Raw genomic sequence first — 25,650 nt, 5'->3', positions numbered from 1 at the left:
CCTCCTCTCTGAGATATTGGACTGCCCTACAAATTGGTCAAAATGCAAACACAATTTGGGTTGGTCTTTCACAGTCCAATCCACTTCTTGTGTAGTTTGGAAGAATTTGGTAACGTGCCTCTGAGCATATGGTGAGTGGTGGCAACACCTGCAATCAGCCCCAATAACAGAAACAAGACATGTGCTGTGCTGATCTTGTTTTAGCAGGGAGGAAGCAACATTAAGACAATTGACATAGTCCAGATAGTCACTTCAAATATGTCTGATTTACTTTGCAATTTTAGTGAAGTTTCCTATACTATATCATTTTCTTTTGCTTCTATTTCTGTGAATATGTGAAGTACAGCAACACTTTGCAAAATTTACACTAAAACAACTCCAAAAATAATTGTGGAATAATGGCACTAACTATTCTGCAGAATAGTCTCCAGTGGACATGAGGAGTGTCTCAGTTTGCAGAGTTTGCTTTTTACCTGCCTGTCGCCTTCCTCCATGGTCAACATAATTTCAGTTTTCTGACACTTTTATAGAGTGGGGAGGGAGGCTTACAGGCTTCCCTTGGTGAATTCTGACTTTTATACTGTGTTTATGTATTTGTTTATGTATATGAATATTGTTTATGTATTTTGCTTTGTAAATTAATTTGATTTTTTAATTGTACCTTGTCTATTCTATTGTAAACCGCTTTGAGATCTTTTAGATAGTAAGCGGTCTATAAATGGAAATAATAATAATAAGGTAAAACAGGGGGAGGTGAAATATATTCTAGCAAAATTCTATGTTTTTAATTGACCGTGCCCACCTTGCCTTAAATGAAGTGGTTTAAATATAACAGGCTGAAAACATGCATCTTGGGCAGGCCAAGTTTGTTTTTTCCAACAGCTAGAGTCATTCCTGAAGTAGCAACATATTGTAATCAGTCTGATTTTACATCAAACTGCAGTTTCACATTCAACTGTTAATGCACCCAAAACAGAAATAGAACATAACCTCAAATTTGACACACAAAAGGCTGTCTTCACCATCATATGACACTGACCAATAAAAAGGCTTTGAAATTAATAAAAATAAATTTGACACAGATTTCTAAGATGAATAAGGAAATAAAATTTTCGAGATTAGCTTTTCTGTAGAAACAATAGTAACACAGGAATGAAGCAAAGTAAGAACACCAACAAACATACAAAAATGTAATTCTCCATCTTTGGGGATGTGAATATCACTACTGTTCTGCACCAACAGTAGCTCTGTTATCTGGAAGTTCCCCTTTGACCTTGCACTCAGCTAGGACAAGATGGGTCAGGAAAATGAAGGGTGTTTGAGTTGAAAGGACAGAGAACAGATGACAAATCAAAACAGTGATATTAGGCAGAGGTTAGGGAAGCAGGGAGAAGAATCACTAAGAAATAGGAGAGTCTAATTGAAAAGGACAAGAAGAGTAGTAGGCCAGGGGACAGAAGAATGCTTCAAGTTGGATTCCTGCGTTGAGCAGGGGGTTGGCCTTGTAGGCCCCTTCCAACTCTACTATTCTCTGATTCTAAGAAACCCCATGGTCAGGAGTGGCAGTCCACAAAGATAGCTAGTACTGTCTTCCATGCACCTTCCAATGTAGGATGCTAAATGGGACATGGTTGGGGATAGAGGACTCAAAATAGCTTAGCAATGATACCTTTCCTCTGGCTCTGTCAATGATATAAGTCTTGCTTTTGGGTCAGACAAAGAATGAGAGACAATGCATTTAATGCTCATTTATTGAAGGACTTCTCATTTATGTTTCATCAACTGCTCTTGTTAAATTTACTTTGGTCATGCGAGTAGTTGGAGGCGTTCCTCCTCGGAGACCAGCCAGGAAAATCTGTGGCCTGGGTACGTTAGTATTGCTTTCACGTTTGGTCTGTGTGCCAGAATCCTTCATTGGGTACACCTGGCTGCAGTTGTCTCTTCTCATGTGACTGAGATTGGTCTGCACTGAGTGTGTTAGCTTTTGGCGCAAGTTAGCCTGAATATGGAAAACAAAGATAGGAAAGAAATTTCAGTTGCACTCAGAGCTTATTTTAAAGGTATGCATAAAAACTTCATGCTAGAAAGACTAATGATTCTATACCAACCTATTCTGTCACATCGCACCAGCAGGTTCTATTTCAGCAATGAAGCAATAGAATGCAGTCATATTTCAGGAGCTTATTGTTGAATTAAGTCACCTTGTAAACTGTATTCCAATCTATTCTAAGATTTGCACAGTCCATATGTATTTCTTCTGAAATACATAGTGACTGGGCAAAAGCAGAACCAGATAACTCCTGCTCGTTTCAGCAAGACTTGAGGAGTCAATTCACAAATGGATTATGCCCATTTCTGTTTCAAAACCTATCTCTAATTGCAATACTATACTCACTTTCCTTGGAGTAAGTCCTATTTAATTCAAAGGGGATTACTTCTAAGTAGACATGTAACATTGCACTCTCTGAAAGACTTTCTAAATATTTTATGCTTCCTGGTGGATAAAAAAGCAGGCTGGCTTACATATACTGGTAATCAAAGATGACAAAAAATCTGGTTTCAAACTGGCATGTTTGATATTTTTCTCCTTGTATCCTATAATCTTTTAAGTAGTGTAAGGGAAATTTATGCATATTTGTTTATGAAATTTATATCCTGAGTTTCCATCACACAAATGCTTTTGATACCATTGACCATGGTATCCTTCTGGGCCGACTTGGTGAGATGAGTATTGGAGGAACTGTTTTACAGTAGTTCCGATCCTATCTCCAAGGTCGCTCTCAGAGAATAGCATTGGGTGACTGTCTTTTGGCCCCCTGGCAGTTGTGCTGTGGGGTGCCGCAGGGTACCATCTTGTCCCCCATGCTGTTTAACATCTATATGAAGCCCTAGGGCAGCCTTTCCCAAACAGTGTGCCTCCAGATGTTGTTGGACAACTCCCATCTTCCTGACCATTGGCAATGCTGGCTGATGCTGATGGGAGTTGTGGTCCAACAACATCTGGAGGCAGTGGTTGGGAAAGGCTGCCCTAGGAAGCAGTCAGCAGTATGCTGATGATGCCCAGCTCCTTTTCTCTGTAACATCTGAATTGGGACAGGCCGTCCAAGCCCTGGACCGTTGCCTGGACTCGGTGGTGGGCTGGATGAGGGCCAGTAAACTCAGTCTGAATCCTAGGAAGACGGAGGCGCTGTGGGTTGGTGGTGCCCGAGTTCGGATAATTAGTCAGTTGCCTGCTTTGGATGGGGTCGTACTCCCTCTGAAAGAGCAGGTTTGTAGTCTGGAGGTGTTCCTGGATCCATCTTTGTCACTAGAGGCCCAGGTGACCTCAGTGGCTAGGAGTGCCTTTTACCAGCTTTGGCTGGTAAGACAGCTGTGGCTGTTTCTGGACCGGGATAGCCTGACCGCTCTTGGTCACACACTGGTAACCTCCAGGGTGGATTACTGTAATGCACTCTATGTGGGGCTGCCCTTGAGGTTGATCCGTAAGTTGCAACTGGTGCAAAATGGGGCGGCAAGACTGCTCACTGGGGCAGGGTATTGCCAACATGTCACCCCGTTGCTGAAAGAACTGCACTGGCTGCCCATTTGCTACTGAGCCAAGTTCAAGGTTCTAGTTTTGGTGTACAAAGCCCTATACAGCTCGGGACCAGGATACCTGAAAGACCGTCTTACCCCTTATATGCCCAGTTGATCACTGCTCTGTGCAGGTGAAGGCCTCCTGCAGATAGCATCTTATCAGGAAGTCCGTTCTGCACAACATAGGGAACAGATCTTTAGTGTGGCGGCACCTGCCCTGTGGAATTCCATCCCTTTAAATATTCCACAGGCGCCATCTTTTCGGCACCTACTGAAGACCTTCCTCTTTCAACAAGCCTTTTAAGTTGAGACCTATCCCGGTCTGCGTCTGTGTTGGAATTGCTTTTTAATATGTTCTTAAATCTTCTTTTTAAAAATGTTTTTAATCTTAGGTGTTTTGAAAGCTTTTTTAAGAAACCTTTTTAATGATGTTTTTGTTTTAATGTGTTTTCAAGTTTTTATGTTTTAAAGTTTTTAGTGCTTTTGTTTGCAGCCCTGGGCTCCTGCCGGGAGGAAGGGCGGGATATAAATCAAATAATAATAATATTAAATGTCCAAGGATAGCTCATGTAATTCAAAAAAACAAAAACAAAATCACCCTACGAAGCCATATACTTCAAAAACATAACAGCAGCAAACCAAGTAAAATCCGTACTGATTATTAAATAAAATTTACCAAAAGCTTGAATAAATCACACTGTTTTCACCTGGCACCAGAAGGCTATTATAGTTAGCACCATGTGTTTTATGTTTGGGGAGGGCATTCCATCATGAGGGTACCACACCAGAAAATGCTCTATCCCTGGTAGCCGTCTACCTTAATTCAGAAGCTAGGGGCTCCCAGAACAGGGCTTCTTCCTCTGGTGTTCTCAACAAACAGACATGTTTGTACTGGAAAAGGAGGTCCATTAAATACTCTGGGCTCAAGCTGTTCGAGTGTTCTAGGTCAGAAACAACACATTGAATTCTATGTGGAAGTTAATTAGGAGCCAGTGAAGGCCTTTCAATGTTGGCAAGACACATTTGGTATGGTAGGCAGACCTACCTGGAGATGCTGGGGATTTAAAATTTGTTGTTTCCATAATCCCACTTTTTTATAATCCCACTTCCAGATGGGGCCGATCTGAGTGTTGAATATACTGCATCAATGCACCCAAGCCACCCGTTCTCTGTGCTAATTGCACCTAAGTCCACAATGAACAAGCAAGGACAATGCACTGTTAATTTTTTTGGTGCCAGGTCAAGCCATTTTTATTTGCCCAGGAATTTTAATTCATTTTACTGCCTCTGCCTGTTTTATAGTTTTTGCTGCCTTTTGGTTTTATAATTTATTTATTTATTGTTTTAGATACATCCCGCCCTTCCTCCCAGCAGGAGCCCAGGGCGGCAATAATTATGAAGGATGTGTGATGTTGATATGTCTATTTATATTATTGTTACTGTACATCAGCCTGGGCTCAGACATGATGAAGAACAGTTCAGACATTTTAAAATAAATACAGTTAAAGTTTCAGAGTGAATCTTGCTGTATGCTGTCCCAAATAAAGCTAAAAAAGAAAGCTGGAGGAGCTCAGAACTTTGAGGTCAAGTGTATGGAATTCAGCTGGAAGAGACTGGGAGAGATAATGATTACTGTCGCTCGTCTGCAGTGGACTCCCAAAATATGGTGACACAAACCAGTTTGATGGCTTTTCTCCTCAGTTCCCATTCATTCCACTCATAATCCTTCACAATAGTTGGTGGCAAAATATGGGTGTCTGTCTGAGTACTAGTGTCACACTTTGTGATTGGCTGTATATATTGTTTTTCTTTGGCTCTGACCTGGAACAACAAAAAGAAACAGTTATTTCCACACTTTTGCTTTCTCCTTATGAAGCATTAAATAAAACCAGAAGAAAACATATGTCAGTAGCACATCAGCTGGTACACTTCCAGATGGGGCTGCGCTGAGTATGCTGATTCAATGTCCCCAGCCATCATAAGCCACCCTAGGACTGTGCTGTTCTCCACGCTAATTGCAGCTAAGTCCACAATGAACTAGCAAGGACAAGGCACTGCCAAACCAGGCAGCGTAGCACTAAACCACTGCACTAAGAAATACCTCTTCTTTGAGGTACTTCCTGATCAACTTCCTGTATTAGTACTACGGTAGCTAGAGGAGGTGCTTTCTCGAACTGTGCTAAATAAAAAAATAAATGTGAATACCTGAGAATAAGGGGCAAGGGATTCAAATTGCTGATGAAGTTCAAGCAGCTGAATAAGCTCTGCAGATTCCTTTGCTTTTTCTGCAACCATTTTAATGTATTTCTCTGGATTCTGGGAAAAAGTATATGCCGCTTCCTTAGAACTAAAAGCGTAATATTTCTCCTTAAATTTCAGGACTCCAATAGAAGGATTTGCTGACAAAAAAGCACAAAATAATAATTCTGTGAGCATACAGAAATTCCTCATGACATTCCTGATGCAGACTATACTGCTTTCACTTTTGAAATAAAGAACGCATATAGCATCTAACCTTTTGGAAAATTTAAACCATGCCCCTCCCCTGGCAAATCAATTTCTATAAACCAAGAAAGGGACTGAAGTACTTCATAGACAACCCTTCATAATGTGGATTACAGCTGAACAATAGCAATACACTTAAAAAGAAGCAGTGTCAAATTGTAGTTTCTTGGTTGAATAAACAACTGCAAATTTATATTCTTGACCTGGAATTCTATATACAGTGCTACTGAAGTACTACTGCAGAGGAAGGTCTGCCTCGTCTCTCCAACAAGGCACTTCTGAAACTCAATTCCTATAATATGCAATTGTCCAGGTCAGTGCACACATGAACACTTATTTTCAAAGACAAATCCAAAGAACAACCAGAAATTGAAGTAAATATGCAACTTGGAAGACTGGCAATTAGTAAAAAGTAATGACCAGATAATACTTAAAAAGAAAGTTTAGCTTGACAGGGTACTAGAAGTAATAGCCAATAACTTCACCATTTGTTGAGATGCAGAAGCTCTATAGGGCTTATTCACCAGCCCCATGCACATACCCACAAACACTGCTTCCCTCTACATTCTGCACTACCTCCAAACCTTTCTTGTCCTACCACATCACTAAAACCAAAAGGTGAAAGGGTAAAGTAATCAATGCCACAAAGCAATTTGTTGAAGAATACAATAATTGTGTTTTGGCTGACTACTCTGAGAGCATTTTTTCCTATGATTAGCTAGGTATAATCTCTGTACCCCAGCCCACCAAAAAGAGTTCAGAATTCGAGGGGGGGGAGTCTAGTCTTCAATAGACCACTTTTTGGCACTGATTGGCTTTGCCCTTTTGTCTTGCTGAATTGTATGGTCTTCTGATAGTTTTATCTCCCTCCTACCAAATGCCTCTTGGCCCTCCTCTATTCCTACTGTCTCATATCCTTCCCCTTCTTCCCTTATAAGTAGCATATGAACCAACCCTCAGTAGTCTGAGTGGCAAACTCCTTGTTCCTCAGAGTGAGGAGCACCTGGATCCAAGATGAACACTGATATTTTTAATTCTTTTATTTATATAATGCACTTTCACAAAAATATAAAAAGGCAGTGTACAACATAAAAACATAATATTAAGTAGTAAGAATCCTCTTAAAAAGCAAAAGGGAATTTATATATAATTGGTGTACCTGGGAGGAGAAGACCATCTTTCATGGCAAAACTGTAAGCACAAAACCCATGGTACTGAATTAACACTTGGTCGAAATTAATGGTGGTTTCTGGAAAGAGCCATTCTTCTTTGGTAAAGTCAGCAGGATTCACTTTGCTGTCTGAAATATAAAATATCCTAATGGGAAAAAGCAATAGCTAAGAAGGAGTTCATCATCATATCACTAAAATATGCTGGGGTGCTTCCAGGCAGGTATTTATTTGAGGATGGGCCCCTCATGCATGCACCTTTTTTGCAACATGCGCATGATGTCACTGGTATAAAAACGACACAAGTGTGTTTCACCACCATTTAATCCAGATGTGCCTTTCTGGGAAAATTCTAATTCTAAACAAACCCATTGCCAATTATCCATTTGCAATATTAAGATTCTGTCTGGAAACACCCAAGATCATATCAGCTAGTATTTAACATATTGCTGTCCACTGCCTCTTCCTCAAGCGGTGGGAAGATCAGGGTAACTTTTATTTATTATTTATATCCACATCTCTGCCCCTCAGAACAGCTCAGGAATCACATATTTAAAAATGTAAAAGTATTCGATCAATAACACAATTCAACAATTTAAAAAACAAAACCAGCCACAGCAAAAACCAAAAACTCAAGTAGCTGGTTAAACAACTTTTGCAGGTTAAGATTCCTTTGGAGAAAATAGCCTCAGGTACTACAAAAAATCCCTTCTGTTTATTCCCAGATCTTTTAGGTTCCGAGTCAAAACCAGTTAATAGTTTCAATAACAAAGTAGTAGCTAGCCACCCACTGACCAGTCTTTATAGGCTCCTGGTAGATCCCACTGTACCGAACTTAGAAAGAGATGTCTTTACAAGAAAACAACAGAATCATAACAATGTTTTTCATGCCACAAGGATACAAGATACTATTCCATATGCAAAATGGACAGTACCGTGGTTCAGACACATACTAGACCAGTGCTCCAGTTCATGCATGTGTGGGAGAACTGTGTGCATGCCATTGCATATATAGTCCTCCCTGTGGAGTGCTCATGTCACATATTATGTGCTTGATAGAGGGGTGCCTGCCCGCACCTCCACCATGAGAGTTGATGCACTAGCCTGTTTGAACTGGGCTGTTGCTTTGCTGGAATAAGCAAAAAAGGACAAACAGGACAAAACTGAAAAGCGATAGCACATATGCCATGTTCAAGATGGAATAAAACAGCAGCAATAAGGTAAGAGAAAGGTTTGCAATTATCAGATGGCCTAGAAAGAAAAGGCTACAGTGGCCGAGGAAATACTTTGCAGAACAGGTGGTTTTGAGGGAGATGATTCTAGGCGCAAAGAACAATACAGGAGAAGGCATTATGACAGGGGGTAGGGTATGGCCTGTTTTCCTAAACAGCCTCTTTATCAAGAACACTAATTCAGCCTTTAAATAATTCATGTTTTTTACAGCCTGGGCTCCGAAATCTACCATTTGTGTTTTACTGTATATCCACATTTATTCTTTTATTCCTCTACCATATGGGGGGTGAAATGTCAGCTTTCAGGCCTGATTCATCCTGCCAAGCCTTTTTAAAAAGGACTGAGAAAGAAATTGGAGCTGCTTTTGAGCCTAGAGCTGCCACCAAAAACTGCTGAGAATCAGATCAGAGCACTCAGGAAAGAGGAAGGCGTGCTCCACTCTACTCCTACATTTACCGACTTCTGGCAATAGCAGAGTGCTTCGGAAACATTGGAGCAGATCAGACAAATCTGTTTCCTGAGTGCCCCAATCTGGGTGGGGTTGGAAAGAGAGGCACCATGAGGGAGAGGAAAATTGTTTTCTTCAATGTCTTTTGCAAATTGTTTGGGTTCTCTATAGGCATTAAACAGTTGAAATTGCTGAAGTGATTTTCTGTAGTTGACCAAATGCTGCCCCCCAACTCCTCTGCTGATCGGATTTCTTTTAAGAGATGTTTGACAGACAGAAATTAGTGAGGCCAGAATTTTAAGCCTTGTTGGCATGGATATGGTTATTCTTCTGCTTGCCCTGCTGTACCATATATATGTGCACACGCGTGTACAGATGTGATAGAGTGTGGGATGGCCATGGCCATTTTTTGGAAACGCCCACCACTTGCATATAGCTCCCAGAAGGGTGGCAATGAAGTAATGCCAACCTCAGGCCAGAAAAGGTTAGCTACCACTGTTCTACTGGGAAGAACAATTTTTACGCTGCTTCTACTGTTTTGATATTGTATTGCATTTTATACTTTTAATATTTTTGAGAGCAACCCAGAGAACATATGTTATTGGGCAGCCATATAAATTTTATTTTATATATACATTTAGTTATTTATTTAACAGATTTATAAACCAATTCACAGCCAGAGATGATTGAAGTAGTGTACGAGATAAAAATAGAACACAAAACCCGATTTCTAAAAGCAATTAAATCATATACATTATATATGATTTGATATATTATATATCATGGTTTGTTTTATTGCATATGTGCACAATGCATGATTCTTGTCTACAAAATTAAAGATCTAGCTCTCAACAGGCCTTGGTTTGATATGGCTAAGAATCTGAAGATAGCATAAGAGTTCCACAGACTTTATACACTAACTCAAAAATTCATAATACTGTTTCAGTACCAGCAGTTTCCTGTAACCTTTCTTCATCACTTTTTACAGTAACATCTTCAAGAAGAGACTCCATCACATCTTCTGGAAAAATCAGCGAGTGAGTTCCCAGGAACTGCTGAAGACTGATAGTCAAGTTGTTGAGGAAACTGAGCACCAGTATCTCATCTTGAAAACTGGTCCAAAGGTTAGAAAGTGCAATAAATATAGGCTGGGGGGAAAAACAAATACATTAAATTTGTATTCTCATTATGTCTGCAAAACTACTCTGCCCACTTGTCAAAACTAGGTTTTCTGCTTTCCTTTATGTGCACTGAACAGGATGAGGAGATGAAATAGCAAATGATATAATATATAGGTTGTTTTTTTTTTTTTTTAAAATGACCAATTTAAATAATACATGGAAAAGATTTTCAAGGGAATATTTTCTCTCAAAGGGAGAATGCCTCCCCATTCCTTAACATGCATATCTGATTTCTGTATGTTACTTTCTAGCACAGCACAGTATCACAGTATATCACAGTGCCATCATAGATATTCATTGTAATAAGTAAAGGAATAGATCCATCTGATGACAGTTAAAGTGGAAGTGGACACAGTGAATTTTCATGCTGTTTAATTAGCAGAAAGCTCTCTGTACAAACCAATAGAACTGACAGAGCTTTCTTTTTCTTTAGCCTCTCTGTGTAAAGTCATAGGGCAAACTTACTTTGACATCAGAAAATGTGTATAGACATTCTGAAGGGTTAAGAAAAAGCTACAAGGAGCCCCTTCATTTTCCATTTTCACAATCTGACCCCCCTCCACTTCTCTTTGCTCTACAATGGCCACAAAGTATAGTATCTTTATGCTTTGTTGTATATGTCAAATAGCAGCTCCTGGGGGCAAATTAAATTGAGGAAAATAGCATTTTGGTGGTGTGGGGAAAAGGGGTAAGTCCTATGCCTCAGTAGTATGGCCCAATCCAAATCAGGTCTCATGCCACCTTTAGAAAACCTGAAAGATCTCCCACAATCTCATCTAGTTAGGCCCAAAGAGGGAGGGAAAAGACAGGAGTAAAGTGTTAACATATCTGGGGGGGCGGTGCAAATGGCTGGTAAAGAAACATTAACTAACAGTTGCTACATAGGCACTATAGTAGAGGGGAAAGAACAGGACGCATAATAAGGTTCCTAAAGCGGATGGGATGTTTAGCCATGGGAAGCAGTTTCAAAAGAATACACATATAGTGGTATTCCTTGAAGCACAGTGACAACCTGTTATTAGCTTTCCTTAAAAAGAGCATGGTTAGAGTATTTAACTCCTCCCAAATTTCAAATTCAAGCAGTATCTGTGATCAACCATCACATTTGTATACAGGGAGACTCAGAAATGGTAAAACCTCAGATAACGTCGGTCTAAATGTTGACCAATGATTACAATTCAAAATAGATACAATGTCATATTGCAACACACTGAGCTGCTTAGGTAGACACGATTTATTGCTTTGAATAGTTAACTTCAAACATAAATTACAAAGTGCATTTGAAATGTCCCTCTATTTCAAAAGCCATTTGCCATGTGGTACAAGGGAACTACTGTTAGAAAACAGGTCCAAAGCAACCTTGGACTAACTGAAGAGGCAGTGATCCAACTCTCTTTCTCGGTATAGGAGAGGCCTGTGCTTCTAACTCAACATGACACTTATTAAGAAGGTAGCTGCAGAATGCTGCAAAAGCACATACTAGGCTTTGCTTTTATTTTAATCTGAGAACATCTTACATAACTTACATAAACCAGAGATGTAGGCACAGCTGTCTTTGACTGAACAACATTTTTCAACTGTTCCATCTGTGCTGCAAACTGCTTGTGCATCATATCAACTTCTTGTGCACACGTGATCACATCAGACTGAAAAGACAGCATACACCAGGTTGCCATTCTAACATCAGGACAAAATTACAATAGTTTACTGGATCTAGTCAATCAACGTAAGCTCATTGGGTCAACTGGGGCAGTCACTATCTTTCAGCCCAACCCACCTCACAGGGTTGTGAGGACAAATTATTGGGGAAAGAAGGAAGAACCATGTGTACTACCTTGAACTCTTTAAAGGAAAGATGGCATAGGAAAAAGTGCTCTCAGATTAGACTCGAAGCCATTTGAACATGTACAACTATATTGCCCTACATATTACGGATAATGATGTTACTTAGGCTGAATCTCTTTCCTCCTCCCCACCCTCAACCCCTGCCGGCTTCATCTGGTGCCAACACAGTTATAAGTATACTAAAAGCTTACAGGCACTATGAATGCATATGCCAACATTCTACAGAGAATGCAGCGCATAAAACAATCTCACCAGAATGATGCAGAGAAATGCCTCGTGTTGTCTCACATTGTACAGGACTTCTTTTAGCATTGTCACTCTAAGTTCCATCTCAGCATTTTGACTGAGGTGCATCATTTCAATCAAGGATGTGTATCGGTGCGCCAGCTCTTTGGAAGCTTGTAGCTCTATATCTATATGGTGACTGGCTGCTGGGATAGCTTCATTCAGAATAGCTGGTACTGTTGACATAAAGGTTGGTTTGAAACATACCGAGGAGGTATGAGAGTTATTACTAAGCATACCAACCTCCATTCCACAAACATTTGCTCACCTATTGCTTGTCTAAAATAATCAGGGCTGGGATCCAAAGAGCTGCATGTAGCCTTCCATGTACACACCAGGGCTTTGGGAGGTCCATTCCTCCTGAAGCCCCTTGCATACCCTGAAAGGTCTCTCCTGAAGATTGGGAGAGCCTCTGAAGGGCATCCAAAGTAGACTGAAGGCCTGCAGACAGAAGGCAAAATAACAAACCTCTTGGGCACAGGCAAAAGGACTTTAAGCAGATACACAGGCCTCTTTGGATCCTGGTTTGGGTCAATAACCTTTTAAAAGAGTTGATTGACTAAAGCCCAGCTCTTAACTGATTTTTCTGCCTTGCTTTTCTTAGTTCCAAATCAGCATCTGAAGAAGTAGGCTGTCGCCTATGAAAGCTCTTGCCATTTTGTAATGCAAAACTTATTAAAAGCTAGTCTCACAGGGGCAGTAAAAAACACATTCTCGAGGCTAACCTAACTTTTTATTTTATATAAACAAAAAAAATCTGTGGAAGGCTCTGCAACTCACCAATTAAACAAACTTGTTAACAAGTAATACAGAATATCAGTTTTGAAGATACTCAGTGATGACTGGCTGAACAGCCTATATCATGTATCATATGGAATTAACACATCAAGCAATTCAGATGCTCCTCACAAAATTGTGATCAGTCAGCACTGAACATTTCTAACACATGCAGAAGTGACTTAAATGGGTAATGTAGACATACCACGAAGTTTAGTATCTACAATGTTAGGTATGTATATACCTACAATCATCTATGCCTTCTCCTCCTTTCCCACACTCCTTGTTGAATAACCGAATTCCTGTGACAATCATGGTGAGCTCTTTCAACTGACGCTCTTTCTCCTTCTTTGTGAGAGTGAGGAAAGCAGCAAGCTCTGTCTGAGGAAAGACACTCTGCAGGGCAGCTGGAAAAAATTAAGTGTGCATACTGTCATTAAAAACAAGGAAGACATTCAGACAACTGTAACATCAATAAAGCTACTAAAAGGTGAACGCTGCAAGTTCTTTGGGGAAGAGACTGCAATTTGTTCACACTGTGCTGTACTTTGGACATTTTCAGACAGGACCTTCGTGTTGCAAGTGAGTCATTCAGATACTGCAAACAGGTCACTGAGGGGTTTTTATAATTAACTTACTGGGTTTTCCATGGAAATAGTAAATGGGGGGGAGAGGGAATACAGTATGGAATTTTGATACTGATGATATTGTGTAGTTGCTGCAAAAAAGCTTGCATGCATGAGCTGCACCCCCTAGTATAGTGAGATGCTTATCCACATTTGAGTCCCCACTATAGTGAAGAGAATAGCTTGGATCCTAAGAACTGTGAATGGTGTTCTGCTTGCAGAATGGCCTTTCTCACCTCTGCCTTCTCTGCTGCCCCACAAGATCATATAAAGTATTTTCACTATAAAATGTTAAACCTTATTACAGCTGAAGACATTAATTAATTAACATTTGACCTAAAATGATGCAACAGTGTTTCCTCAGAGAAATGGATTGTGTAAGCCTTATAGACAGGGCTGTGTGTGTAGACCACCCAGTCCCTCCCTCAGAAATATGTGTCAATATTTTCTAAATTCTGTGGTAAGAACACATTTCAGTGAATAAGGCCACTGGGAGACATCTGCTAATTCTGCATCACTCATTCTGCTTCCAAAAGCTCAAGTCTGAAGAATGTGGATTTGGGGGGAAAGGGAGTCAAGGACTGGAGGAGTGCAAGGAAGGAACAGGATAGAGATTGGAGACATGCAGGGGGAAGGGTCAAGGAATATTATCAGGGGAGTGGGAGATATGGAGCTGTGCAAGGCATTAACACCTCATTTCTCTATCCCCTGGGAGCCCTATGTAGCTTCCTCTAAGTTCTGAGATGGCACTGTCCACACTTTCTCAAGTTTTTTTCTTGATATAGAGGCCCCATACACACACACATATAAATAAAATGAATTATTACACTACAAAACATACTGTGCACAGAACAATGTAATGCCCTGGTCAGCAAGTAGCTCAATTGAAAGGCCACACTGAGGATGGTGGTGAGCCAGTGCTCAACCACCTGGACAGCTGCCAAGTGCCATGGGCACCACTGCTGTTCCTTTGACACAACTCTTATGGCTTGGGTAATACACCTAAACCAGGATCCAAAGAGACCTCTGTGCATATCCTTCGGTGTATCCTTTTGCAGCACAGGGCCTATGCGACTTCCTCTTCTTCTGCAGCCCTTCATGATGTCCTCGATGCTCCTTCACGGATCTTCAGGGGAGGAGGTTGAAATACCTTTGGCCTGCTGGATATGTGAAATGTGTTTTTCTGGCTCTCATGTTATGTTCTCTTCTCAGCCTGGTTTTGCTGTCTGGAGTATGTGTGTCTTAGAGGGGTTTGATATTTGTGTGTATGCATGTTTTGGATTATTTCTAGACTTGCTGTGAGCTGCCATAGGGGCTTCATATTGAGGCAGAAAGGCAGCATATAAATTATATAAAATAAATGAATAATCCTCACGTAGCCTCCCCTTGCTGATCAATCCCTAAAGCAATGACTGCCATTTTAAGGTGGATACTGGCAAAACTCTTCATTGCATAGATTTGAAACTGCTACCAACCAGTTGCCTCTCTAATGACCTTGATGTCTGTAGGGGATCCGAGGCCAGAGCGCAGCAGGATGTAGCTGACCATTTTTCGATAAACACTTTCCAGTTCTTCTCGTGTACGAGCACGATTATCTGTAATGTCTCTGCTCACAGGAGCAAGCCGGGAGTCCAAAACATGATGCTGTTCATTAATTAACTCAACTAAGAGGAAAGACAAAAGATGATACAAAACCAAGTTACATCTTGAGTGTGACCTGTATGCTGTAGCAAATCACAGATTTCACTGGAGAAGACCAGATTGCACTGGACTGAGAGTTCTGCAGTTATACATCAGTTCTAATTCAAGGCACAGAGAAGTCAAAAGAAATGCATGGATATCAATAGGCTATGCAACTAGCTAATTAGCTAATTAAAATGTCTACGCTTTACATAATCAAATCCTCCCATGCTCTTCTCTTTCTGCTACATGATGCATAGGATGCATGATGCTACAGTCATGCATAGGACTACACTATAAAACTGGTACAATTGCACATATTCAGTTGCAATAAGTTGAGACAGTGAATATATGTTTTATCTATTTGTTTTTAAGCTATATCCAGCACCAAACACCCATCCAGGATTACAAAAAAATGGGAAACAACATCTCTTCTAATATTGAGGATTTTTTTAAAAATGGCAATTTAATTTATAACCTCTTTCTTGTAAGTTGGATCTCTTGCATGTTCACATAATTATATTATTGGTTTTGCTGCTCCATTGTACTATAGAACTATATACGTTCACATGTAACAAGAATAAAATTGTATGTAAATTTACTAGACAATAAGTCCTCTTTAACATGGTGAGACGTCTGAGTAAGCATGCAAAGAATTGCACCATCATCATATTTAGATTAAATCATTCCACACATTGATTACCTCGATTTGTATAGTTCATATCAAAATAAACTTGCATCTTAATAGTGTCCAGGGATGGATTCCTAGTGTCAAGCAGTCTGTCAATGGAAAGCTAAAGAGAGAAACTGTTTAAGTAAGTTCTTTCCAGACACTTAGCAAAATATTAAAATAACATTATTGTTGGGCACACGTTGTTGGGCACATCATGCTCCAGAGATTACACATGGGAAACAGAATCCATCAGCTTAACAGATTTTAAAAACAAAGCTTAAGGTTATTTTAGAAAACTGAACAAAGGGCTGAGGAGCACAATTTCAGAAATAAAATATTGTGTTTCTATACTGAAGCTTAAAGCAACATGATTTTCATAACGTTTGCAATTTACTTGTTCTTAAATATTATTATTATTACATTTATATCGCTCCTTTCCGCCAAGGAGCTCAAGGTGGCATACAAACATGGTTCTCCCCCTCTGATTTTATCCTCACAATAATCCTGTGAGGTAGGTTAGACCGAGAGACAGTGACTGGCCCAAGGTTACCCAGTGAGCTTCATGGCCAAGTGGGGATTTGAACTCTGGTCTCCCAGGTCCCAATCCAACACTCTAACCACTACACCATACTGGCCCTCATAACATGATATACTGCATAATTAAGTGGACTGCTGCTTGGAGTTGGATAATACAGATTAGATTATTTGCTTTTTCCCCAACTCAAGGAGTCCAGGTGGCCAGAGGAACTTCGATGTGCCATGAAGCTACCCATTCCCATCAGAGGAAGGAGGCAGGCAGCTTCACACATTCTAAAGGACTGCATATGCAGCCTTCAATTTGACATCAATAATCTCTTGTACACAGGTACTCTCATGTACAGTTGGGTGCACCCTGCCACTGCTGCATAATGCAGCAGCAGAAGGAGGCTGCAGGTGCATGCAGGGATCTGTTGACTGACTGGAATACTAGTTCATCAGCGGCAAGAGAAGCAGCATAGAATAAGACATATCTCCCAACTTCCTAAATCACACACAGGGGGAGGGACGTTCTTTAGAACAAAGCAGTAGCTCTTCTAGCACTTCCTCCTTCTCAAATCAGATTGGAATAATGGAGCAAATCTCATGTCAATCAGCAAGGGCCCTTGCCCAGGAGGATTCAACTCACCCAGTCTTGGCTGATGGTGAGGAAACCTTTGTCTGCCTCTGGATCCCATCCCTCCCTGGAGCTTCAACACTTCCATCCTTCAAGTGTCTACACACCCCAGCGGTCGAGCTTTATTCAGGTAGTCTGCAATATGTCCGCATTAAATATTCATGTTGATTTTTAATTGTATTTGTATTGCTTCTTTAATTTCTTATATTGTATTTTGTTGTATTACAGTTTGAATTCTATGGAATGCAATTTGGAATACAATACAATATAAGAAATAAAAGAAGCAATACAAATACAACTAAAAATCATGCAGCATCTAGCACGGTGCAGTACAATTGCTACAACAGGCAGAAAAATCATTAAGTGCTCTGCCAAGACCATCAGCCATTTTCAAATGGTCCATGGGGAAAACAATTTGGGAACCACTGGCATAGGGAAGTCAAAAATGAGAAAATAATCAAGAAGAGGCTAGACGCTTTTTAAATTTGACTTTTACTCTTCATGCTAGCAGTTTAAATGGTAACACTTCTTTGCAAGATGGTTGGCATTTCTAATGAAAAACTAAAGATTGTGCTTGAGCTGGCTGAAGTTCTTTGATAAAGCTCAAGTTGTTTTACAGGCTGAATCTATGCAGTCAGAAATAAGCACCACTCAGTTCAGCAGAGCTAACTCCCAGGATACTATGCATAGGATTGCAATAATGTCCCGTGTCTGATCAGGGATGTCACCCAAAGTCTCTGCAACCAAATTCCAACATACTAACCAATACACCATGCTCTGCCAGCTCACTATTCTTTTACTGTCAGCTGATCCCAAGAAATTGAGTACTATGCTATACACAACTGCTCTCTGTGTGTGTGTTATGTTTGGGACGGTGGTGGGAGGGGAGGGTTATCAGGGTTGTTATGATGAGCTCCTGCACTTCAAAGTTTACCGCTAGACCACTGTAAACAAAGAACCATTGTACATGTCTTGAGTCAGGGAATATATTTAAGATATTTTTCCTCATCATAAATGAATTATCAGGGCAATAACCAAAATGTAGATATTTATTATCTTCAAAATAGCACTTGCTATATATAAATTGCTTCATTAATCAGTTAAAGCCACATCAATTGCCTAGAAACTGTTTTAATTTGTTGACAAGTCTTAATAAATTCACTGAAACCAGTATAAAAATTTCAAATGAATGTATAGATTCACAGAATTACCTTAATAAGTTTTTGCACATCAGCCTTTGTAAGGGTCCTATCCACGTTAAATCCATTTCTTGGATCCAATACAACAGCCTTCACCTATAAGTAAAACAAAAATAGTTTCCAGATAAACCTTTATCATTTGTTTTTAAATAAATATTACAGCCAAATACAACTGTAGAATTATGCAAATTAAATGTTTCAGCTGCTCAAGGTTTTCCCTCTAAATGTCATTTCCCAATTCAAATTAAGAGGAATGTGGATTAACCTCCTGGTACCAGCAAGTATACTTACTTGGAAATTTCATTGAAATCAATGGGATTTAAAAATGATTTAAGAATGTGCAATAAACTGCTGAAAGGTTAATTTGTCATTATACTAAATAAACTATGGAACAGAACCCCAAAGGTGGGACCACTATCATGCCATTGTACAGGAGCAACCGAATATGATGTTTTATTCTGTTCCCTGTTCTGGGCTCATTTAAAACATTGCTTGGAAAACCGGCTGTGATCTTTTCTCCAGAGCACAAAAATAATGTCTGTATTCCCAGCATTTGGAGAGGCAAGCATAACTGTTACTTGCCCAGTACAGTCTCTTAAAGTAGACCTGCAACCATTCATATTTTATCCAGGACTTCTGTCATCCAGAATGGTAGCTGTAGGAAAGGACAGATGTAGGAAAGGACAGACACACATCTTCATCAACTGTATCTTTTCCCCCTTCCATGGAGAACTCATGGTGCTGGCTTCACAGACTGGAACAATCACCACCAAGGAAGGAAGAATCTGCAGAGGGGCACCCTCTGAGAGTCCTTTGATGAAGGGTTACCTAAAACTTGGAATATGGGAAGCTGCCTAACACTGGAGTCAAACCTTCTGCATGCACAAAAGATGCTTTACCACTGAGCTACAGCCTTTCCCTAGTGCTGTGGCATGCACCAGGTCTCAGATTCAATCCCTGGCATTTCCAGGTAGGGCTGGGAGAGACTCCTGTCTGAAATCATGGAGAGCTACTGTCAGTCAGTGTAGACAATACTGAGTTGGTTGGACCAATGGTCTGACTTGGTGTAAGGCAGCTTTCTCTGTTCCAAGTTTTAGGGAGCCTGCTCCCTTTTCTATGCCCCCTCCCCCTCTCTGAGGCACTGTTGCCCGTTCATTTGTCCTTTCCCTGCAGTCTCAATCCATACACTCACTCACAGAGAGAGAGAGAGAGAGAGAGAGAGAAAGGTGCTGCTGTATTTCCTCATTCTGGTCATTGCTTGCACACTTGGAGAAGGCTGGTGACTGCAGGCAGTGACAACACAAAGGCCAAGAAGCAGAGCCAAGAGTTTCCAGAGAATGGCTGGAGGCCCCAGCAGGGGTGTGATGCCTATCTCTGACGCTGGACCCAACAGCACCAAATTCCATAATTACCTGATCCAGGATCTCTCCATAACACACAGCTGATTTACAAATTGGGTGCCATTCCCCCCACCCCGATCCTACAACAGCCCAGAATGGTTATTGTGCTGCAGCACATAAGCAGTTTGTGTTCAGTGGACCAGCGGCTCAAAGCCACCTGCTCTCATAAGCACATACACACAGGATGTCCATTGCCCTTACTCTCATTAACTCCTGTGAGCTGTTGAAATGGGCATTCAATGTATATACTAAAAAATACTCATGATTAAATAATAACAAATGTGACCCTGCAGCACAATGTTGCAACGCACCTATCCCTGATGAGTGTGTTAGCAGAGCCTGTGGCCAATGGGACTGAAGAAAACAAAAGTAAGCAACAAAAATGATGGTGTTGCAAGCATGTTACATTACTATCACACACACACCTCCCTCCCCAATCCATAATCCATCTCTGTCCCTGAGATACATAGTCACTGTCCTGCATAATAGCCACGGGAGCTGTTTCTCCTGCATTTCTTTTGGTTTTACAAACCTGTTACATTATCCCCAATCCTAATTCCTTTCCTACCAAGGAAATATAGTAAGATAGCATGTGTTATGCACCCATCCCCTATTGCTTGTTGAATGGTTTTTGAAACTATTTTATATGACAGCAGCAATTCCACTAAGATCTCTCTCTCACTCTCTCACTCTCTCAGTCTCTCACACACACACACTTTTCTTTCTGTTCTTAGGTGGGTTTTTTTGTGCCGCTTTGCTAGCCAGGCAAGCATGATCAAGACTAGAACATAACAACAGCTTTGCTGGATCAGGTCAAATGCCCATGTAATCCAGCATCCTGTTTCCACAGTGACCAACCATATGCCTAAGGGAAGCCCACAAGCAGGACCTGAGTGCAACAGCCAAGCAACAGCCAAAACTCTTGAAATTTGAATGCTCTGGTCAGTGTTGGCCCAAGACATGTTGCTGCCTGAAGCAAAGCCCAAACAGCTGTAAAGACACAAATTCCTGCCTTCATTATTCCCTTCACCCCATGGTGTCACGTGAAAGCAGGTTGATTCTCTTTTGTGCACACCAGGGCTGATTCTGGTTCTACCAGTTTCATTCAGGAACATACAGTGCTCCATTGTGCCTAATTTACAGCCCAGTCTCAAGAATGTGCATTTGTTTGCTCCAGCCCCATATGCATATACACCAAGGATAGCCAACATGGTGCCCTCCAAATGATGCTGAACTCCACCTCCCATCAGTCCCAGCCAGCATAACCAACAATGAGGGATGATGGGAGTTGTAGCCCAGTAACATTTGGAAAGGACCATGCTGGCTACTCCTGATTTACAGGCTCACTTGCTTCATCTATTGCTGCTGCCTTTATACAGTGTCTTGCAAAAGTAATCAAACCCCTGACCAATGCTTTCATATTACTGAATTGCAAATGGTACATTATAATTTCATTCTGTATGGTATTTTATTTTGAAACAATGAAACTCAAAATCAATTATTGTAAGGTGACATTGGTTTTATGCTGGGAAATGTTTGTAAGAAACATAAAAACTGAAACATGTTGCTTGCATAAGTATTCAACCCCCACACATTAATATTTGGTACAGCCACCTTTCGCTGCAAAACAGCTTTTAAGTCTTTTGGAGTAGGTATGTACCAGCTTTGCACACAGTGTCGGAGGGATTTTGGCCCATTCTTCTTGGCGAATTTGCTCCAGGTGGTTCAGGTTAGTTGGACATCACTTGCAGACCACAATTTTCAAAGAACGCCACAGCTTCTCAATGGGATTGAGATCAGGACTTTGACTGGGTCACTGTAGGACATTCACCTTTTTGTTCTTGAGCCACTCCAGTGTTGCTTTGGCCTTGTGCTTGGGATCATCATCCTGCTGAAAAGTGAATTTCTTGGCAGTGCCTGGGTGGTGTGATGCAGTTTCCACTTCCTGATTATTGATCCAACTGCGCTCACTGGGATATCCAAACACTTAGATATTATTTCGTACCCTTTTCCTAATCTATGCATTTGTATTACATTATCTCTCACTTCTGCAGAATGCTCTTTGGCCTTCATTTTTCTTCAGATCCACAGCCGGACCAATTATCCTTCAACAGTAGGGTTGTTATCCTGACAATGTGACAGCAACTTTAAAGGTTCACAGGTGGAGGCCAATGCTAAGGTAACTGTGTCTTTGACAGAGCAATTTCTTTCATCTGTGTAAACTGGGAGCTTCCACAGCACAGGGGTTGAATACTTATGCAAGCAACATGTTTCAGTTTTTTATGTTTCTTACAAACATTTCCCAGCATAAAGCCAATGTCACCTTACAATAACGGATTCTGAGTTTCAGTGTTTTAAAATAAAATATCATACAGAACAAAATTACAATGTACCATTTGTAATTCAGTAATATGACAGCATTGGTCAGGGGTCTGATTACTTTTGCAAGGCACTGAATCTCCAAAATTAGCCTGCAGCTTTAATAAAAGCTGGACAGCATGCCTTTATTGCTGCCAACCCATCACTCATTTTCTTCATACTCAGTTTACCTGCATACCTAAATTAGTCCATAAACTGTCTGGATGCACCTTTCATGTTTTGTGCAGTTCTGTTTCATTAACATTATTTACTGCCACAGGAGTGACACACCAACACAATGAGAAAGAAAAACATTTAAATGGAACACATTTTGCCCTTACCATGAATGCCACCAGAGTTTCCGAAACAGTTTGCCCCTTCATGGCACATTCTTGTCCTATTTCACGGATGATGTTCTTTATAACACTTTCAGCTTGAGAGTGAGCCATTCTGCACCATCAAGAGATAAAGGATGAATGCTTGTTGATAATACAAGGGCTTTTTTTTTCATAGCAGCTTTAACTGACAGTATTGTCATTGCATATTCAATTTAAAGTCCCTCAGCCTTTCATGTTTTCAAGAACCTGGGCAGAAGGTAGAAGTGACTTATGGCTGCCAGGAAAGCTGATGAAAAATGATTATCTAAATTGCCTTTGTCTGATATGTGAAATGTATCTTATCAAGTGAACAAGGCTATGGTTCAGTGCTCTGACAATTTATGGGAAGGGCTGTAGCTCAGCAGCAGAGCACATGCTTTGAACACAAAAGCTTCTCCTGGCATCTCCAGGTAGGGATAGGAAAGTGTCCTTGTCTGAAACCCTTGAAATGGATGAACAAATGGTCTCACTGAGTGAAAGCCACCTTCCTAATTGCTCTTTGCATTTCTTTCTATGGATGCAAAGGTTCTGGTGTTGCACAACAACATTTGAAGTGATGTTATTAGTTCTTAGGGGCAGGCCAACAATTTATAGTGAGTATTAGTGTTTGGGGAAGGCTCAAATTGAGTGAAGCAACCTCCGCTGGTGTTGCTGCATGGATGATTCCTCTCTGCTCTAGCACCTCCCACATAAAAGCTTTTCTTAAATCTCAAACGGCTAATTTTTTAGTTGCATCATCACTTACCTAGAAACCCTGAAGCACTTGCCTATTTACACATGAATACATAAGATACGAACACACAGAACCGAGGGGAGGGGAGGAGGACCATTTGGCCTGGGACCTCAAGCTCAAAAGACTCCTCAAATTTAGACACTTGTTAATGTTTTGGCATTTGAAAAGTTTTGCAACTTGTTTTTATGTACATCAAATCAAACTGTGGCACACTCTCAGCTTAGAGCTGCAAATTCAAGCAAATGAGATGTGATTTGGTAAGAAACATAACTTCTTGGTTAGCTGATACAGGTTTTGTCATATGCTTAACATCTGTAACACTGCACAAATGCAAGATTCTTCCTCAATAATTAGTGCATCTGCACAGCAAAGGGCTAGAAAAATATTTGTTAAAAAAACATAAATTATGACTCTTTTTCTTTTTTGACACACTTTTTTTTGTGTCATCATTTTTCCATGGCTGCATTTATTATTACTAGGGGCCTCAAAGGCTGGAAGTGGTCTGAGCCTTCCCAGGCCTCTGAGAAGGCCTGAGAACACATACAACACTTAAGGATCATATATACAGAATCCCAGGCCAGTACAATCCCAGTACCACTTGCTGCAAGGAAAAAGCAGTGGTATTCTTTTTGTTGTTGGATTAAAACTATGTGAAGCACAATACGAAGATTCCCATCATGGTTGTCTAATTACCATCTGGCAACCAGGAATGATGGTAGCTATGTAAAAACTCACTGCAAGGCATTTGTAATCGTATGGAAAGGTTGGTGCCTCCTGTAACCTTGGATAATATGATTAAGGTCATTGTTTCCATTTCTCCATTTCCCTGGATTCCCAAGTGGCTACTGGAAAAGTTGGTAAATCCAACAGCTAGAGATGACTCAAAACTCTCAAAACTATCCCAGGTACCATGCAGTAAGTTCTGGTGGCTGACTCCCCATCAGCCACAACCCTACCAATAGCAGCAAGCAGACATGGGATATTAATCAATCATTCTTAACAGAAGCTCATAAATAAAACCGTGGTGATATTGCACCACCATTAATTGCTGATATGAACATAGCTACTATTCCCACTGGTCTTCTACAAACACCTTTTGGTCATAGGAATTCTTTTCCATACATTAACAACAACTCTGGTTAACAATATTATGGAAAGAATTATGGCATCCAAGCCCTCTACTGAAAAAAGATTAAGTTGCTCCCTGCCCCTTTTCCCTTTGGCGGGGCTCCTTTGCCTAATATTTGTGCGACAGGCATGCAGACATTCAACAGGTGTTGAATCTCCCACTATACAAGTGTAGCGATAGGGAAACTTCACCTGTTTAATTTCTGCCTGCTAAATACCTCGTCGAAGCACAGGCGTCCTGGGAACGTGCGTGTGTGCAGGAGGAAGGGGATATTGGGAACCCTCTTGAGAACTCGACTGGGTCATTTACAACATCTGAGATCCGCCCCTACCGCCCTTCACCTGGCACCAGGAAACCTTTGTCTTTTCTTTGATCTTCTTCCCGCTCCGTAAATAAGAACAATGCTCCCACACAGACGAACATTTCTATTTACCTGCTTCTTCCCTCTCCGTCTCACACGGCACGCTTCAGCCCTCCCTCGCTCAACAGCAGTTTCTCGTCCCCGGCCGCCCCCATTCTCTGTAGGTCGTGTTTTTGTAGAGGAGCGGCGTTTCCATAGAGACCGCCAGCGCCTCTCGGAACCGCTCTCTTAGGTAAGCAAGAGGGCAGCGAGAAGGGCGGGGCTAAAAGGGCCAAGCGGGCGTGGCCTTATCCTAGCCTTCTGCAAGCGCTGCGCTGCTTTCGGAATAGACGCGCGCGCGTTCGCTAGGAAGTAACGCATTTCTTTCCACGTGTACTGTGCCAGCCCGCCCTGACATTTTGGGACTAGCGCCTCGCTCTCCTGACCTCTGTGAACTTTTACTTCCCCGCAAAGTTTGTTGTTATATTTGTGTCTATTCCACTTCTGCTCCATCCTTCTGACAATCCCACAGAGGCAACATAACACGCATTTTAAAAATTATGTTTACCCCTTGCTTTCTAGAGTTTGGCTACCTGATTATCCCATAGAATACTTTTGTATCATTACACATCCCAAATTCTTTTTCGAGAAGAAAATTTGCCATAATCCCTAAGACAGAAAGGAGCCAATTCCTTTTTACTTGTTTACTGCACTATGCACCATGATCCACTACCTGACAGAAGGGATTGTTTTTGTTTCAAATTGCCCAAACAACTGAATCAGTAGCATCACACTACCAACATCTGGCCAGAAATGGACTGTTCAACCATTGGATCCATGCCATTTGAGACTAGGTCTGGCCTCTCAGGTGTGTGATCCACTCTCCACCTATTAACCGCCCTCCAGCCCTTGGAGACTGATGGAACCGGATGTGTTCCTGAATGTTCTGGGGGATTTTCCAGC

The 25,650-nt window shown here is 41.0% G+C and overlaps 1 protein-coding gene across 1 annotated transcript; it reads right to left on the bottom strand.

Moving 5' to 3' along the window:
• Nucleotides 1-1,748: 1,748 nt before the first annotated feature.
• On the bottom strand, nucleotides 1,749-24,947 carry CFAP206 (cilia and flagella associated protein 206). Its single transcript, XM_061623285.1, has 13 exons — nucleotides 24,781-24,947; nucleotides 22,450-22,558; nucleotides 18,363-18,446; nucleotides 16,029-16,119; nucleotides 15,121-15,309; nucleotides 13,268-13,426; nucleotides 12,210-12,418; nucleotides 11,639-11,758; nucleotides 9,881-10,079; nucleotides 7,241-7,381; nucleotides 5,782-5,975; nucleotides 5,254-5,397; nucleotides 1,749-1,999 (listed from the first exon to the last, which is right to left on the bottom strand). The coding sequence occupies exons 2-13, from the start codon at nucleotides 22,555-22,557 to the stop codon at nucleotides 1,769-1,771; spliced, it is 1,869 nt and encodes a 622-aa protein (XP_061479269.1). The 5' UTR covers nucleotide 22,558; nucleotides 24,781-24,947; the 3' UTR covers nucleotides 1,749-1,768.
• Nucleotides 24,948-25,650: the final 703 nt, after the last annotated feature.

Source organism: Rhineura floridana, chromosome 4 (assembly GCF_030035675.1).
Source record: "Rhineura floridana isolate rRhiFlo1 chromosome 4, rRhiFlo1.hap2, whole genome shotgun sequence".
Taxonomy (NCBI): domain Eukaryota; kingdom Metazoa; phylum Chordata; class Lepidosauria; order Squamata; family Rhineuridae; genus Rhineura; species Rhineura floridana.
Note: the sequence above shows the minus strand (reverse complement) of the source record. Positions and strands in the feature narration are given on the sequence as shown.

Bases quoted from the DNA above. Each gene is read 5' to 3' on its own strand.
- CFAP206 (XM_061623285.1), bottom strand. From the start codon at position 22,557: ATGGCTCACTCTCAAGCTGAAAGTGTTATAAAGAACATCATCCGTGAA. The intron at 13,427-15,120 runs GTTGGTAGCAGT...AATTTTTTCCAG, and splicing joins GGTCATTAGAGAGGCAACTG to CTGCCCTGCAGAGTGTCTTT. The intron at 5,398-5,781 runs GTATTCACATTT...TTGTTGTTCCAG, and splicing joins CCCTTGCCCCTTATTCTCAG to GTCAGAGCCAAAGAAAAACA.